This window comes from Drosophila simulans, chromosome 3L (assembly GCF_016746395.2).
Source record: "Drosophila simulans strain w501 chromosome 3L, Prin_Dsim_3.1, whole genome shotgun sequence".
NCBI lineage: Eukaryota > Metazoa > Arthropoda > Insecta > Diptera > Drosophilidae > Drosophila > Drosophila simulans.
Genome location: NC_052522.2, coordinates 17,544,171 through 17,561,675, shown reverse-complemented (window position 1 = coordinate 17,561,675; position 17,505 = coordinate 17,544,171). Strand labels below are relative to the sequence as shown.

The following is a 17,505-nucleotide window of genomic DNA, read 5'->3' as shown; positions in this document are numbered from 1 at the left end:
CAATTTGTTTTTCCGAGCGAGCTTTGTGCGAAAGGGAGATAGCACATTCTCCCCAATCACCGTGAATCGGAATCAGCCAGCCCGTCGCCAATTTAGTCGAGTCGCAAGCATTTGGCGGAGCGGTCTACGAAGCAAAATGTCCAGAGGCGGTGCTATCGACTTGACCGGCCTATCCGGGGAGCAGGTGAGCGAGTGGCTCCAAAGTTTCGACACGGTTCTCTGCGACGGCGACGGTGAGTTTCAAGGGCGGCTAAGGTGCCACAGAGAGCGGTACGTTGGGCTTGTGAGTGCTGCTATGGAGCTTTTGCCAGAGTTGTCGGTTCACTGAAAAAACAGATATATATAAAATATCGGTGGTAATTTACATGGGTGGGGGAAAAGCTTGGCGATCGCGGTAGCTAAAAGTTTACATTTCACCATCATGATACCTCGATTATTACTATTTTTAATTTTGTAAGTTGATAACTTTAAACGTAAGATCGTTAGTTATTAGAAAAAGGTAATAGCTTAAGGCTGGTGAAATCAATTTATATTTTTAGGAATATATTTATACCTGATCAATAGGAATATGTTTATACCTGAAAATCTTTATGCAGACCAGTCAAATTTAATTTATAAATATTTCCCATGTACTGTGCTATTGGGCTTACCAAACAGAAATTTCGTTTGTAATTATTTAAAAATAATGCTAAAAATTGTGTTAAATTAAATATAATTTAGTTGCTTTAGAAAATATATCTCTAATTTCAAACCTCCTCAAATGACACCAAATTAAATATCCATTAAATGCACAGGCACCATTTGGCAGGATGACACGGCCATCGCGGGTGCTCCGGATGTGGTGAATGCCCTGCAGGATCGCTTCGACAAAAAAGTGTACCTGATTACCAACAATGGACTGAAGACGCGACAGGAGCTCTTTGAGCGCTCCCAGCGCCTTGGCTTCCGTTTACCCAGCGACCGACACATCATATCGCCCACGGCGGCCATCGCCGACTATCTGGTTGGGAGTCCGCAGTTCGACAGGACTCGGCACAAGGTCTATGTGGTGGGCAATGCGGCCATCGCGCGGGAATTAAGGCAGCACGGAATCGACAGCTACGGAGCCGGAGGAACAGAAGAACTGCCTCCGGGCGACAAATGGCCGGACTTTGTGGCACGCGAGTTTGGGAACCCCGAGGCGGCGAGGAACGTGGGTGCCGTGGTGGTCGGCTGGGATGAGTACTTCAGCTACTGCAAGATGGCCCGTGCCTGTCACATCCTGTGCAGTAATCCCGACGCCGCCTTTTTGGTCACCAACCGGGATGCCGTGCACAAGTATCCAGCCTTCTGTATTCCCGGCACTGGAGCTTTTGTGGCCGGAATCGAGGCCTGTTCGGAGCGAGAAGCCCTCGAGATGGGCAAGCCAAATCCATTGGTCCTTGAGCCCCTTACCAAGGCCGAGGGACTACGTACCGAGCGAACGCTTATGATTGGTGACTGGTAAGCGGGATTAACACATCCTTTCAAGCTTTCCTAATGAGTTTCTCCCGTAGCCTCAAAATTGATGTCGTTTTCGCCAGCAATTGTGGCATGCTATCGCTTCTGGTGGGCACGGGTCGATACAATAATCTCTCGGATGTCCGGCGGGAAAAAAACAGGCTGCCCCAGCCAGACTTTTATCTGCCCCGGCTGGGCGATCTGCTGAACCTTTTGTGAGCCATAAATCCAGGCGACTCTCGTCCAGCAATCTACTCGTTATCAACTTCTTAATTCGACTTTTATTTGGCTTTAGTTAGTGTGTTTACACATAGTTGTACATATTGTATCTGCCGGCAAGTAACATTCTCTGATGGATACTTTCTTTACATATATAGAGTGGGTGAAAAATTGCTGGGTCTGAAAGTTATCCATGAACAAATCTAGCTAATAAATTTTTAAAGACAACAACGCATATTTCACAAATAAATCACTAACCATTTGCGAATATTCATTTTTATGTCTGTCCCCAAATAAATTTTAGACCCACTAACTTTTCTTTGAATTAACAATATAGGCTGAGTGACTTATTAAAATACTAGCTTATCCTCTATTACTTGCCGGGTCAGAAAAGCAGAGACGGCAATTTCTAACTCGTTCCTATCTTTTGGTGATCCCATATAAAAGTTGTAATTTGCAATGAACTAAACAAATTGCTCAACTAAGTGCAAATTCCTTGTGCTGTGACTTGCAAATCAATTATTAATCAACGTTAACTATTTAAGACACACACATAATCGAAACTATTCAACTTATTGGTTAGCTGTACAACAAATTTACAGGACACCCGTCGATGTGAGCTGCTAATTGTCAAAACAAAGCAAGCAAGTATCACAGAAGTTATATTTTTGTAAAATTGAAATAATCAAACACCTGTTTTCGAAAATTTTTTACGATATTTTGACTGTTGAAGCACGACATTTTCGAGAGTGTCCGTTTTAACAAGTCCTCTGATATGTTAGAGTTGAGTTCTGTTTTCTGTACTTTAGCAATTTAGCGCGAAAAGAAATCCCATAAAGCGTTGTCACATTTGGTAGCAAATCAGAATAAGAGCGTAACTGAATCTGAAAAGTTAAACCCATCCCCTGCTTTTCCCGATCCCCCAACTGATTTTCCCCCCACGCCTTGTCTTAAGCTGATTTTAAACGATGCATCTGCAAAAAAAATTTGATAAAATCGCAGTGTTGAAATTCCGCGACTCTGCATATGCCTCGCTTTCCATTAGCTTTAGTTGTAAGTTTGCTGCCGGCGATCGCTTAATGATTTCTTCGAGGACCCTGTCTAAATTGCTAAAAGGTAACATCAGGTGCTCGCATCCGGCGTGTTGGCCAAAATCCTGGAGCTCCTCGACAAGTAGCCGTACCAGTAGAACACGTTGATAAGGATGAATAGCAGTGGGAAGACGATCCGCGAGGCGCGATCGATCTTCGACACGGAGTTGTACTGTGGCGTTCGTTTGCCCTTCCTTCGGGCCTCCATCTCCTCGCGTCGATAGTAGGACATCCTGCGGCGACCTCCAGTTGGAGGACTGATCCGAGCAGCCTGTGCAGCAGCTTGTGCCGCTGCAGCTGCCGCAGACGTGGTCGGTGCCTCGTTGGCCCTCAGCTGCGTCTGCTCGTCATCCTCATCCTCGTCGGAGTCGGCACGTGGCGGCTTTCTTCTTCGCCGCCAGTCGAAGAGCCCCAGAAGCTTCATGCTCCACAGACCATGTCGTCTGTTCCGGGGCCTCCGATTCCTGGAGGTTAGCATGCCCAGCCGAGTGGGAGGCGGCGGCATGCTAATAGCGCACATGGACAAAGGAATGACTTCGTAAATCTTGGACTCTGTGCTGCCCCGAAAGTCCGAGGTCAGTGGCTCCGTCTCGGATTCCCCGGATTCCGAGTCCAGCTCCTCGATTATAAAATAGCACTCCCCCGATCCGTACTTGGTGTAGTAGTGCACCACCGCAAACTGAAGGATTGTGGCGAAGATAAAGCCGAACGAGAGGAACACGAAGAAGTCCAGAGCCGTGGGATAGGACACCTTGGGCAGATCCGTGCGAGCCTCCAGTCCGAGGAAGGTCATCGTCAGCACGGTAGTGATCCCGAGGGAAACCCGATCAGCAGTGGCCTCGCGGTTCAGCCAGAAGGACACCCAGCTGAGGACCACAAGCAGGCAGCAGGGACCGTACACCTGGATCAGGAAGTTGCCCATGTGCCGCTGCAGGTGGAAGTTCACCATCAACATGGAGTACTCCGCTGGAAAAAGCAGGGTATGATATAGTAGTATGATAGTAACGTCAAGATATATTTTATCAATTTAATTACAATCCCTGGAATGTATCTTACTTACACGGATGATTTGTTTCCAGCGTAATAGTGCCACTTAGACCGGTGGACGACCCCGAGCCACCAGTTGCATCCCGTCCGGTACCGAAGGCTCCTTTGTCCAGCTTGAGTCCCGTGCCGCGGACATGCTGATTCTTTGCCGCCGGACCGGCAAAAGTGGTCATTACCTTGCTGGTGGGTCGTGGTGGATCCTTGTTGTTGAATGGGCGACGTTGTGGTCTTGGAGCAGCCGCCTTGTAAACAATGTCCGTTAAATTGCCAGCCGGACAGTCGACCAAATCGAATTGGGACAGCTTCATGTCCTCGGCAATGGCGACGGGTGGTCTTTCTTTGTTCCAACGGTAGATGACATCGGACGTTGTGTAGCCAACTGTTTCGATTGATTTTCAAATTAATGCAACACGCTCTGGACAAATGTCTATTAAAAGGGTGACAAGCGGAACTCAGCTGTGTCCTGAACTGTGACTTTTGGGCAGGATATTTGAATTGGCTAAGTCACGCGGGAAGGGAAACGAACTTAGAACACCCATTTATTATTTGTCCATCAACCAATATAACAAAGAAGATATTGCCCAGTTTTAAGTTTTTATTAAAGTCAGTTTCAATAACTAACATGAATGACTCTCAAGTGAGCTCAAAAGCTTGAAGTTTATTTAGCACCTTACCTCTAGTCATTTACGGAACCTATCTCCCTATGAGATCCCATCGCCGGTTTGCCTTTCAATCACTGACTGCCTCACGTGTGCCCAGTTATTTTATTTTGATGCTGCTGGAGCTGCTGCTCCAAAGTGCACAAATTGCCAAACACTGCGCCATATGCGGCAATCGGTTTACCTACCACCACCCAAAATCCGCATCTCTCATCCTGCAAACCGTCGCCCGATCTGCTGGCTCTGTTTGGCAATCGCTGACTTTGGCAATATTTTCAGTTCGCTCGCATCAAATGGGAAATTGTCAACATTAAGCGGGTGGCAATGTGTGTACATACATACTTGGGAGCGGAGGTGTAGATGGAGGGGTAATTGAATTCTTGACTGCTTCCATCCAGCATTATTCACAACAAATCGGAAGTAATAATACATTTCTAGGTTGGTGGGTGGCGGCTTGTTCATTTGCGATAAGCTGCAAAGGCAGTTAGTGGGTTTCGCAGACATGGCAGGAGACACCTTGCCTATCTCTAGAAAATGTATCCAAATTTTAAACTAGTACCATTGCCTTCATTTACATTGCGTACTTTCTGTTTTGCATTTGAATAGGAGGAAATGTGATGGAAATTCATCAAATGCCAGGAGGTGTTTATTTTTTTGTAAACGAAAAATAATGGACATGTCATGGCCAGCACAAAACCTGGTTCAGCATCCAAAGAGGACATTTTGGGGAAATGGTAATTAAGTGCGATTTTAGCATGCAGGAAAGCTTAGAGAATTGCTAATAGGCAAACAATTTTTATACCCGTTACTCGTAGAGTAAAAGGATATACTAGATTTGTTAAAAAGTATGTAACAGACAGAAGGAACTTTTGCCACGCCCACTCTAACTCCCTTAAGCCGCCCAAAACTGTCACGCCCACATTGTTGGATATTTATTGCCACGCCCTATCTCATTTTATTCCCCAATATCTATTGATTTCCCAGAAAAATACTGAAATTTCGCGTTCGCATTCACACTAGCTGAGTAACGGGTATATGATAGTCAGGAACTATAGCATTCAACCTTGTTTTTAAATTAAGCTGATTTCAAATATTCATTTCTTTAAGATTTTTTATTCTCCGTTAAAAACTGCTAAAACTGCGTAAATTGCTGGAATATTTATGGTGGCTATGGATAATCTTAAGTTTCTGAGAAATCTCTTGGATAATTTGCTAAATGGAACATTAAAGTATGACGTCTAAGATAAGTTAAGTTGCGAATTGTTTAAATTTTTGCTTTTTTAGAGTAAATTTCTTCTAATCGCTATATTTATGTTTTTCGCGGAAAACTTTTGCAGCTTGTGGGCGTTGGATTGGGCGTGGCAACAACTGTAAGAGCTTAATTTTAGCTGTTAAATACTTTTCAACAATTCTCTTTTACTCAACGAGTAACGGGCAAATTAAATTTTATTAGTGAAATCAAATTAAGTTACTACTGGCGTTATATTGAACTTTGGTAAAGGAGGTTCCGACTTTAGCTAAATATGCATTTCTTACTAGTCTAAATATAGAGAAGAATTCTTTTCACTCGAAATACCTTTTATGATAAAATGTTAGTAAAAATAATGTGTTCCTCGTTGTATTTGCGTTATTTTGGGTTTACCTATTACGTCCAAACAGATGTAAACAATCTTAACAAAGCTCGCCAAATACTCGACGGTACTGTAATTGGAACAATGGCCAAAAATATTCCCAAGGGGCACATCTGTGTTTGCTTAGAACCCAATACTCGTAGCGCAAAGGTTCTATAAATACCCATATGGTCGTTCCATTGACATTAGTTCCTGATCTTCTACGAACCCTATCGTCATGCGCTTTCTCCTAGCTCTCTCCCTGGCCGTCCTGGTCGTTCTGATCCTCCACAGTAGCGAGGTGTCCTCCTCAACCACTACTACCACCAGTGCTACAACCACTACGGCTGCTGCTACGACAACAACTGATTCGTCCGCCACCACCACCACCGAATCCTCCTCGACCACCACTGCTTCCACAAAGAAGAAGCACCGGCGCCGCCGTGTCATCATCAGGCGCGTGGTCATCCGCCGAAATGGAGGATCCCGCCGTCGCAGGGAAGGACAAAGTGAGAGCGGAGGCAATCGCCGACGGGTTATCGTACGAGTCCGCAGGACAGCCAACTGAAATCCTGCATTAATGGTTACTTTCTTCGAAGCCCGTTGCCGTTAGTCAAAATAAAGCATTAAAAAATTAATTTCTATCGAGATGATCACTTTGACTAGAGCTAGTTTTATATTAATATCTATAATATGTTAAGGGAGGAGCACAGAAACACCACAAATTATTCCTTATCCGACGATACTTCGAAATGGTAAATCGCCAGATGAATTTTGATGGGTTTGGTAAATCGTTGTAATTTGAATTATTGTCACAATTTTTTTTTTTAATATTTTACAAGTTGACAAGCAGACAATCAAGTCTTTATGTCTTTATACATTTTTTCGGTTTTCTTCAAACTGACTTGCATATCCCAAATCCCAATATAAAGTTTATTCTTGTTAAAAAAAATTTCAAGTAGCCGAAAACGCATCAAGATTAATGTACCGAAAATAAAATAAATATTGCATGAAAGCAAAATTACCATTTACGTCCAAACAGGTGTTAATAACCCTAACAAAGCCCGATAAATAATAGACGGTACTGTAATTGAAACAATGCCCAAAAATATTCACAAGGGGCACATCTGTGTTTGCATAAAACCTAATACGTGCATTCCCTGGCCCAAAGGTACTATAAATATCCATCCGTTTGGTCCATTGACATTAGTGTCTGATCTTCTACGAACCCCATCGTCATGCGTATTCTCCTAGCTCTCTCCCTGGCCGTCCTGGTCGTTCTGATCCTCCAGAGCAGCCAGGTGTCCTCCGCATCAACCACTACTACCACCAGTGCCTCGGCAACAACCACCACGGCTGCTGCTACGACAACCACAGTTTCGTCCACGGCCACCACAACCGAATCCTCCTCGGCCACCACAGCCTCCAGAAAGAAGAGGCGCCGACGCCGCCGTGTCATCATCATCAGGCGCGTGGTCATCGGGCCAAAGAGAGGATCCCGTCGTCGTAGGGAAGGACAAAGTGACAGCGGAGGCAATCGTGGGAATAGTGGGCAATAGTGGGAATTGCAAAGATGTTCACATTTGCGTCCGCAACCTTAAATGCAAATAATCCCACCAGTCTCAATTTAAAAAAATATGGCGCCTCCCTTTAAAAGGAGTGCTTAATCGTGTACTTTTGAGCACATATCCCCCATCACCGATTTGGCTGTACAAAAGGACTTGGAACAACCGTGTCGCTCGTTTGGCATGAAGGACTTTTATACAAATCTAGACGGACCGCATACTTTCTGTGCTTGTGGGGACAGCTGCAGCCGTGCCACCAAAGACCCCAAACATGCCGGCGTAACTCAAGGATGCGTCCTGAGGCCATTACCTTACTCTATTTTCACCTCGGACCCACCCAAGTTTAATAGGCGGCTACTTGCGCGTCGGCGCCATGCGTTTAATGTAATGCATATACGAATTTGCAGACCAATTACAAGAATACTTACATACTTATAAACAATGGACTCAAAAGAGGCGCATATGAGTCAACACGGACAAAAGCGCCGCATTTAGCATACAAACTACTTAAGCCGTACCAGGCGCATTGTATTGCAAGAGTATTTCCTAATGACACCTTGCACGTTACTCCCCCATTCCAACTCTAGACCCTACGTGGCACCTTCGCTGGCCAGAAGACTCGCTTTCAACACATTGCATACTTCTTTAATTATTCCCACATGACCTAGCATCACGCTCCATATGCCCACAACTATTCAAGAATACGTGTGCTTTTGTATGTAATATGCACCCTTAAGTCCGGAGCCCCACTTTAAATACGAAATAATCTTTAAAGTATCACAGAACCCAAAATTTTGGTACTACTTATAAAACATTTTAGATAAAGTAAGAAAAAGGTTAATACTTTTTAAAGAATATAATTTGTAGTTTTATTTATCTTGCTACTGTAGAATGATCTGAAATAGTTAAAGTCCTTTTCCCCATCTGAGGCGGAGTTAAATGCCCAACTTGGCCATTCTGCGTAGGGATTCCAAACCACATTTGGATATCCCATTAAACCATTACCTCATCTAATCCGCTCCTAGCATTCAGACGCATGGAACCACTTGAATATTTCCGGCCCTTGTGCCATTTCTTGCTTTCTTTCATTTCCCCTTCAATTCACAACATATCTCACTTCACATTTCTTGTCGCCAACGGTTTCTCGAATCCAGTCCCATTCCATCCAATGTCATGGCATTCAGCCTAATCCCCACCCCATGTCCATTGTCCTTCGTACCCAACAAGTGGACATTTTGCCGGCACGAGAAGAACAAATCACATCAAAGCGCAATAAGCAGCCATTATGCATAATTATACTACAGCGCTGAGTTTCGCATGCCACTTGGCATTCTTTCGAAATTCCTTCGTACTCACATGAACCGAATTTCAGAGGACACTTTTGTATATCCATTGGAAAATCGGCCAGATTCATCGGGCAGCCGGCTTTAATTGTCAGCCGGCTGGAGTACAGCACGCGTCCGTTCTGATAGATCCTCACAAACTTATTTGGCGTGGTAATCGTGTGCAAATAGCTCTGCTTGCCGTTGTAAAAGTACGTATCCGGCTTCCAAATCCGTGCCAACATCGAGACGCTCAGTGCCAGCGTGTCCTGGGCGCCCTCGAATGCGAGACGTTTATCCACCCAGGATTGGCGGAAATAACAGTCCATCGAGTAGGTCTGCAATAAAGAAATCGGCTGAGTCTGAATTGCAGAAAAGCAAGAAAGTCAGACAGGAGATGTCACTGCAAATTGAATTGGGAAGCAGAAATGCTGCGTTGTCAGCTTGATTCTATGGATTCTTATAAGGAAAACAAAAAACTCAGATCTAATTAAAGTATGTTTAAGAATCTTTAACATACGATTTCAAATGAAAAGGAATATCAATATGTATTGAGGTACGTATGTAATCATACATTTTGAATAAAATGTTGTATAAGTTACTAAGGTTTTGAGTAAAGATAAAGATATTTCGATGAAAATGATTCCTATTTTAAAGGTGTAAATGATTAGATATTTCAAAATATATTCTTATCATACCATGTCAACCTCCGATATTGGGCCCATGCTGCGAACCATTATATCCACTTCAATAGTGGCTGGAGGTCCTGAAATAAAGTGCAAGTTGGTAAGAAAACAAAGTTTTTCAAATGAAAATCCAAGTACTATTATAGAAATGCAATATTTAAATTTAACCTATGCTGTACACGAATGTGTTGTGTATTGCGTACTTTAATTGCAAGGCTCATTGTGACATTATTACCTTCCTCACACGTTACCATTCAAGCCTGTGCCTAGTTTAGTTATGGAAATGGGATTTGCTTCAACTGAAGGCCACGCAATCCAACTATATAATCCCCGTACTCTGCGTATCGGTTCTGTTCAACCATGAATATTCATATGCGAGTCGCAGCCCCCAAATGAAAATGTTAAATGCTCCTCTGTGCGAACAATGACACTTAAGCCGCTTCGCAGACAGTCCCAAACCCTCTGAATCTGTTACCATCCCCAGCTGACACTCATTTTTATCTAGCTTTTCTGCACTAATATGCAATTTTTCAGGCCCTAGATTCGCCTCCTCCCGAAGCCCCCAGGAATTTTTTGTATTTTGCCTATGCGAACAGTTTTTAATGACTTTGCTGCTGAGCTCGCTCGGCAAACATGCGTCGCGCTCGCAGGATGCGGATATGCATTGCCGCGTATCCTTTGAATCCTCTCCAGCTGGCGCCACACGACGCGGGCGGAGGGCGCTCAAGGGGGGCGTGCCACGGCCCATTCTTAATGAAGTGTTAAAAACAATGTAATTTGGTCTTAAGCCGTTGAGCGAAAACAATTTTCGCCACGTTGACCAAAATCCATTCCCCAATTGAGTGGATGGCATTTTAAATTTCGAAAATATTTAAATTTTTATTGCCTCATCCATTTGCGAGATTGAAAACGAATCGAATTGCTTATCCGTTTTGGGCAATGTCCTCGAAGGAAACGCTCTGGTTGCTTGGAAAAAGCAATAAAATTGTTTGTGTGTAGGTAAATATTTGTCGGTTTTGACACTAACTATTTACCCAATAAGCTGCGAGGCAATCATCAAGGCAGGATTTATCACCTTGGTGCCGTTTGTGAGTGATGTGTCGCCCCGCAGCGATTTCCGCTTCATTAAATGCTTCCGTTGAGCGGAAAATCTGCGAATCTATGCTGATTACACTTGGAATGGGGATGGAGTCAAAAGGGTAAACAACGCAGGAATTGGAACAGACTGAATGATTTGGGGGTGTTCGGTACTCCGAATCAGTTGGTTGTCATAGAAAGCATGAACGAATAAGCCTATGTAAGAGTCATTTTATTGTACTTCCAGCTAATGTTATTACTTAATAAACATAAACACCTGTAATCATTAAATGTATCATAATTAGGTTCTTGACCTCTTGACCAGTAAACAGATTTAACTTAATTAATCGACATTTCTATGGATATAGTACTGACTTTTCGCTTACTTACCACCGAAATCCGGACGTATGCTATTGTCATAGCCGCGCAGCAGATTGTCCAGTAACTCGGATATATTTGCATGGTTATTGCTCTGGGTGAGCCACGAGGACGGCAGGGATGAGGATAAAGAGGTGTGGGACTGGGAGCCCATCTCACCCAGGCGATGAGTATCGCCGCGGCCCTTGATGCTGTCGGCCGAGACGGAGAAGGGTCCCGATCCGGGGCCGATGGACCAGGGCCAGGCATTTGGGTAAATGCACAGCATTAAGAGGCAGCAGCTAATCAAAAGTTTAAATATGCGCAAGTTGGAGCGCTGTCCTTGGTGGCTGGAGAGGCTCCTTGCTGCGATGAGGTCAGTTGATGCATCGCCGGAGCCGGATGCATCTGTTGTTGCTGGCATTGTGCACATATTGTTCTGTTTTGTTTGCTGTTTGCTCGCTGGCTGCAACTATTGTTTAGTCGAAGTCTTCTGCTGTTGTTGCCGGTCTAATCTACACATCCGTTTGTCTAACTTTTGTCACTCCAACTGGCCTCTGGCTCCCGTTGCCATGCCCATTCCCAGTCCCATTTTCATTCGCATTGCCATTCCCATTCCCAATCCCATCGCCATTAAAATTCCCATTCTGGAGGTCGTGCTGTTGCTGCTGATGACAGTGCCTTCTTCCTGAGCTGTGTGTTGACTCGGCTTTGCTCGTATTTATTTTCATTTATGCACCGGAAGTTGCACTCGGGTCGAGAGCAATTGCATGAAGCGTTTTCTTCTTAATTTCTGAGATTCCTTTCAGGCTGGCATTAGTTCCGTTTGTCTTGGCCCGTGTCCTCGTCTCCTTTGCGACAAGTTTCTTTAGATTTTTTTAATTGCTGAAACTTGTTGGACTTGCAGTTGGCAGTTTTTGATTGGCCAATTAGCCAGCGGCATTTTAAGCTATCAGTTATCAGCTATGAACTATTAAGATTACAGGCTGTGGCTAATTTGACCAAGTTCACAGTTCTTTGCATTTGTTGCATCAGCGTTGGTTGGTAGCTTGCCAAGCGTAGCTTGGTTGGTTATTTGATTAATCGACTTTTTAAGAACGATCGCTTCGTTAATTACCGAGCACAATAATAATTTGGCAGTTTTAAATTAGTGATTAAGCTTTGTAAACACTTTCCAGGATCAATTTTTACTTTCTGGAACACAACAAATTTATTTATATTGTAATAATTTTAAGCAAAGACATTTTTCTTATTCTATTTAAGAGTCTTTTTTTCATAATACACGGCGTATGCGCAATTTTCCTTTAAGTTTAGAAAAATACATATAACCGTATAAAATCCACTTATGCTGTTTAAATTTATTTAGTGTGAGAACTTATTTCGCAACCTTTCTTAATATCATGTTTTATTTACACCACATTGCGTATGCGTAATCTGAAGTTTATAAATTGCACGTTTGGGAGAAGTCGAAGATTAATGAGTCCACTCTGGAAAAAAATGAAGTGCAAGCTGTACGCCAGTCGTAGCACTCATATTCTCACCGTATGCATAATATAAAATTAATCTGCGCTGAACTTTGTCTTAATGGATGGCAAGTAATTAAGATCAACTATGCCGGGGACTCAGAATTCGATGACGCTGCTGTAACCAGCTCGACAGCCGGGCGATTTGTTAATGAAAAATCCACCGGAAATGTCAAAGGCGCCGAGTGAATAATGCCGATGATGGTACCCAGGTCTGATGTCCTCGAGGCACCACGACATCATCTTATTGAATAATGCGAGAGAGTGGAAAAAACAATGCGACCCTATAACTTAATTATGTCTCACCCACTAACCTAATTTTATGCATGGCCATTGGCCAATGCCGACATCCGGCCAGTGTGGCCACCTCAGCCCACTTTGTCACATCCGGCCCAGGTTGCGATAACTACTTTCAATACTTTGGAGTGGCTCCTCGGCCACTTGGCTATTGCCTTCAAGTCGGCCGTCTGATATCAGCAAGCATCTGCTGCATATTTAGCCTCGACGTCAATGCTACTTGCCACTTGATTAGACGCTTGTGTTAGCTAATTACGGCCCAGTCCGAAGGAAACTCACATTATTTTAGGTTGATTTGTCACATGGGAAAAGCAAGACATCACTTCGGGACAATGAGATTAGAGAAAAGATTTACTTAGCATTTTCCAAGCCACTTGGACTTTTAAATGGATTTATTTGGCTGGCGACATTGAATAATATTTAATAGGTCAATTTGGCAACGAGTTTTGGATAATATGGTATTGAATTGAATTTTAAAATATTGCATATTATGCAAAATCCATAGAAGTGCCATCCGTCGACAGAAACTTAACCCAAATAATTAAGAAAAGTTTATGCTTATAACTGAACATTTCCATTATTTTAGGAGATTCTTAAATAAGAAATCCTATTTCCCTATAAATTAAGCAAAAGTGCCATAAATTCTTTTTTGTCTGTCATGAAATCAGAGCCACATACTCGGCTTTGTTTGGTTGCTAATTACACTTCACTTTATGTTTTTGATGGCCAAGCTTCGTCAAACAAACAAATTGCTGCCAGAAGCACAAACATCAGCCGGCATCCCAGAAACACGACCCACCGATGTCTGGGCGTCCCTTTTCGTTTATAATTTCTAGCTTAGCTTAGCCGCCATCGCTTTCCACGCCTTTTGTCAACTGGTGCGAACGGGTTAAAGTTAAATGTGGAAATACCCACTTTCGCCTTGCTAACAATTTTCCTCGGTTTGGCATAGAGCAACTTGAGCACGTTCAACGCATTTTCTCATCAGCGTCGAAATTGCACTCAATTTTTGAAGGCTGCTGACGTTTTCCTGTCCCTCGTCACCAATCCTCCTTTTCTACCCTTTGCCTGCTGAGAAACATTTTCCTATGTATATTTCTTTTTTTTTTTGGTGGAAATGCATTGTTAAAAGGCGTTCGCTTGGAAGAAAGGGTATGCACAGTGTCTCTGTATTTAAATTATAATAATAATGACAGTAATACATTAATTAAATTTTTTGAAAAATTATTTAGCTATCATTTCTATCTTCAAGGGATTGAATAGCCAATATAACCATTATCACAATATCCTTCTTAGAATAACGTGCAGGGTACATCACAAGTCGGATTCACTTCGGGTTTATAGAGCTCCTTACTCTGTTGATGTGCCTGACATCTGGTGCCTATCTATGGGTGCATTATGGGTTGGCCCCCTTTACTTTGTGGTTCATCGCAAGTCCCAGCAGCAGGTGGCTTATATGGAATTTTGGGAGCAGTCTGCTGGCATTATTATTTTCCTGCCTGCAAATGAGATGAGCGTTTCAATTTGGCCCTCGAATATTATATGAATGAGCCGCTTAGTTTACGCCCTTTTGGCCTTGAAATGGGAATGAGGATGGTGCCGCAAGTTTTCCACTTAAACTAAGTAGCATTAAAATCGCATTTTAATTAATGAAAGTCAAAAATTGTAACACTGCGGTCAGTTCTTTGGCGGGAATGAGATGCGACTGCCCGACCACGAACTTTATGGCCCTAGGCCAATGCAATTGCTCTAATTATTTTACAGTCGAGCGACAGGCACGTGCTGGTTGTTCCCAGTCTCCGGACTCACGATCCCACTTTCCCTTGGCTTTGTTCCCCACTCGGAAACGGATATTCCTCCCCAGCTGGCTCACGTTCGGCGGAAATGTTTGTCGAAGGGAGCTGGCGAGGATTAGGGAAGCGTGAAATGCAGCTGAATCGCTATTGTCGAGGCATTATAATGCACAAATGTTTACTCTTGTCTCCGCTAAGTGGGTTCCCTTGCTCAGTTGGATTTGGAGGGCATAGATTCCAGCTAGTTGGGATATTTTCGAGTTATTGATATCCTATAGGCGTTTCTAGTGCATGGAGAGATCTAAAACAAAATGGAATTTTTATAATTTGAGAACTTAAAGAGTGAGGAAACCACTCCAAAGCCAGTTCCGCAATTTCCGACTAATGGGAACGCAAACTCATTTATAATTTTTGAACATTCCATTTGGCCAGGCTTAGCAAGGGCAGTTGTGGATGTAAGGAAGTAAACAAAAACATTTCAACTTACTTGCAAATTTAATGAACACAAATGCAAGAGAGCATACAAAAAATGGAAATGGAAGAGCCTTCCACTCGGCTCCCCTTTGGAATAATGACACACAAAACGCATTCGGACGACGCTTAAGTAAACTTGTGGTACTTGCCTCACCAGACACGCCACAATCTTGACTTGTGGGTCAGCCAACAAGTCCCCAAACCAATTCAATAAGAGCAATAGAACCGAAGGACAGGATGGTCGGATTTGGGGCCTTGGTCGCCCCTTCGACGGAAAAAAATCAACAAAATTCAATTAATTTAAATGCAGTTTTTTGTGAGCCTGCATCATGTACTGTACGCTGCATACTCTGTATATAGCGACGAGGCGAGGGGATCACTTTACAATGTAAATCTCAAGAGTGCGATGCCCCATCTGCCGCTTTTTATGCTTTGCATTTTTCTATTTAAGAGATGTTTCGTAGCCTCAAGCGGCGTCAACAAAAAAAATGCAAAATCTGCCAAAAAAGATAAAAGCCTTTGAAAGCCAGAATAGCATAAGAGAGTGGCATACAATCTCGTCTAATCCCAACCTTAAACTGTACGATAACTGAATTATTTGCCGACCCTAGTTAATTTTTAACTTTAAGATAAAGCCTGGATAAATTTACTTGAACGAATTCCACTTTTTTAGAAAAATGAGCTCATAGTTTAATTATTTTTGAATAAAAATTTCCAAATAAATTAAAGCTATTTAATTGACTTCAAACTCACTTAATTAACCGAAACTTGATTAATGAGCTTTAGTGCTAGATTAATTTAGAATTCCAAATTCCTAAAAATTTTATGTTTTACATAAAGTGATCTAAGGTAGTTTCTTTGCACAGCTGCTTTGAATTTTTCAAGTATTTATATTCTATCCAGTTGCCGTCGTCCAATCAATTTTCCCAGCAAATAGTTTTTGTTATGCTGGTTTACCAAAATCCTCTGGTGGATTATTTGCGGGTGTTGGAGTAAATTTTCCAACCCTAGTCCCTGTGGCCATGTGGTGCTCATGGAAAATTTATGATTCTCTAATGTCCGTTTAAATCAGCGATAATTGCATTTTATTTGCACTCAATGTCGGCAGTCTCCGCCATCTAGTTTCAGTTGTTTCTATTGAAATTGTCATATTTGTGGTTTATTGTGAATTTTTCATTTGTTGGCCCAGTGCGGATGACCACATTTCAATTGATTCTTAATATGTTCATTTGGCATTTTTTCTTTTTGCGTTTAAGATGTGTTTTTAATTTTAAATATTTTTATCTCGATGCTCAATTAGTCACATAATGGAATGTACGGATTTTGATGCTTAATTACCATTATTACTTTGCAATGTTGTATTTTAAATAATGTATAAGCCCCTTGTTAATTAGGTTGATTCAGACAGTTTAATTGGTACTCAATTAAGGGGACACAGATTGTGTAGGAAAGTGTGTGATGGTTATGCAATTACTATTTGACAGTTCAATTAGAGGCTGTGCCTTCACTTGGTTACAAAATCAAACGGATTTGTGTTTACCTAATTCAAAGTTTAATAGGGGTTTCCTTAGTTTACAAACGGAACTACTGTTCGAAAAGGATTCCGAGATGTGAAATAATGCATTTAAATACTTAAAGCATTATGGGTTACAAGATTTTTGTAATTAAAAAAATTACGTATACGCCGTGTTACTCGTTATTTAAGCATATATGTATACACAAGTTTGACACTTACACAAAATTACATAACAAAATTGGTATAAAACATATGTGTAGTACGTATAGTTGAAAAAAGTAACAACAACATTATTTACATTTTTAAGACCCAGTTCAGATACCAATTATTTTTTTCCACTAATTTATAAGTTAATTTTCTTTTGAAGAGATTTCAGTTCATTGTTTTACATTATTTGATCGATGCTTTGCTTAGTTTTCTGATTTTTTTTTTCAATTTAATGTATATGCCATTATTTTCGGTGATTAAATTTAAATTATCCAAAATTACATCAGCGCGCACTTTCCGCAAAATTCATAGCCAACTGTGCTTGTGCAACCGCACTTATCATACCAAAACGCACTGAAATCTCCAGAGCCAAGCATCAATAACAGCGACAACGAGCAGCGAAAGTAAACAAACTAACAAACCAACCGAGGCGAAAACCAAATCAAATCGAACGGAAAACGGGGACCGGGCAATTTCCAGAGAAAAATGCGGAGATTCGGAAATACGTCAAAACGCGCCAAGCGCGCAACGCAGACTGAGTCGAAATGATATTGAGACCAGGCCAGAAGATTGAATTGTGCAG

At 42.3% G+C, this 17,505-nt stretch overlaps 2 protein-coding genes across 4 annotated transcripts; one reads left to right on the top strand and one right to left on the bottom strand.

Moving 5' to 3' along the window:
- Positions 1–101: 101 nt before the first annotated feature.
- LOC6738517 (glycerol-3-phosphate phosphatase) lies at positions 102–1,972 on the top strand. Its single transcript, XM_002085287.4, has 3 exons — positions 102–233; positions 795–1,482; positions 1,536–1,972. The coding sequence occupies exons 1-3, from the start codon at positions 137–139 to the stop codon at positions 1,696–1,698; spliced, it is 948 nt and encodes a 315-aa protein (XP_002085323.1). The 5' UTR covers positions 102–136; the 3' UTR covers positions 1,699–1,972.
- On the bottom strand, positions 1,808–17,467 carry LOC6738515 (gamma-aminobutyric acid receptor alpha-like). 3 transcript variants are annotated; one of them, XM_016171683.3, is made up of 6 exons: positions 16,935–17,467; positions 11,146–12,306; positions 9,691–9,758; positions 9,027–9,330; positions 3,850–4,215; positions 1,808–3,755 (listed from the first exon to the last, which is right to left on the bottom strand). In XM_016171683.3, the coding sequence occupies exons 2-6, from the start codon at positions 11,543–11,545 to the stop codon at positions 2,821–2,823; spliced, it is 2,073 nt and encodes a 690-aa protein (XP_016032361.1). In that variant the 5' UTR covers positions 11,546–12,306; positions 16,935–17,467; the 3' UTR covers positions 1,808–2,820. The 3 variants fall into 3 exon arrangements, with proteins under 3 accessions (XP_016032361.1, XP_016032362.1, XP_039149545.1); XM_016171684.3 differs by having other exon boundaries at positions 17,268–17,467; XM_039293611.2 differs by having other exon boundaries at positions 17,278–17,467.
- Between the last annotated feature and the right edge of the window lie 38 nt (positions 17,468–17,505).

Excerpts from the sequence above, each read along its gene's own strand:
- LOC6738517 (XM_002085287.4), top strand. The coding sequence starts at position 137 with ATGTCCAGAGGCGGTGCTATCGACTTGACCGGCCTATCCGGGGAGCAG. Across the intron at positions 234-794 it reads GGTTCTCTGCGACGGCGACG|GCACCATTTGGCAGGATGAC; the intron begins GTGAGTTTCAAG and ends TTAAATGCACAG. Across the intron at positions 1,483-1,535 it reads ACGCTTATGATTGGTGACTG|CCTCAAAATTGATGTCGTTT; the intron begins GTAAGCGGGATT and ends TTTCTCCCGTAG.
- LOC6738515 (XM_016171683.3), bottom strand. The coding sequence starts at position 11,545 with ATGTGCACAATGCCAGCAACAACAGATGCATCCGGCTCCGGCGATGCA. Across the intron at positions 4,216-9,026 it reads TCCTCTGAAATTCGGTTCAT|TTGGCTACACAACGTCCGAT; the intron begins GTGAGTACGAAG and ends CAATCGAAACAG. Across the intron at positions 3,756-3,849 it reads GCTGGAAACAAATCATCCGT|CGGAGTACTCCATGTTGATG; the intron begins GTAAGTAAGATA and ends TGCTTTTTCCAG.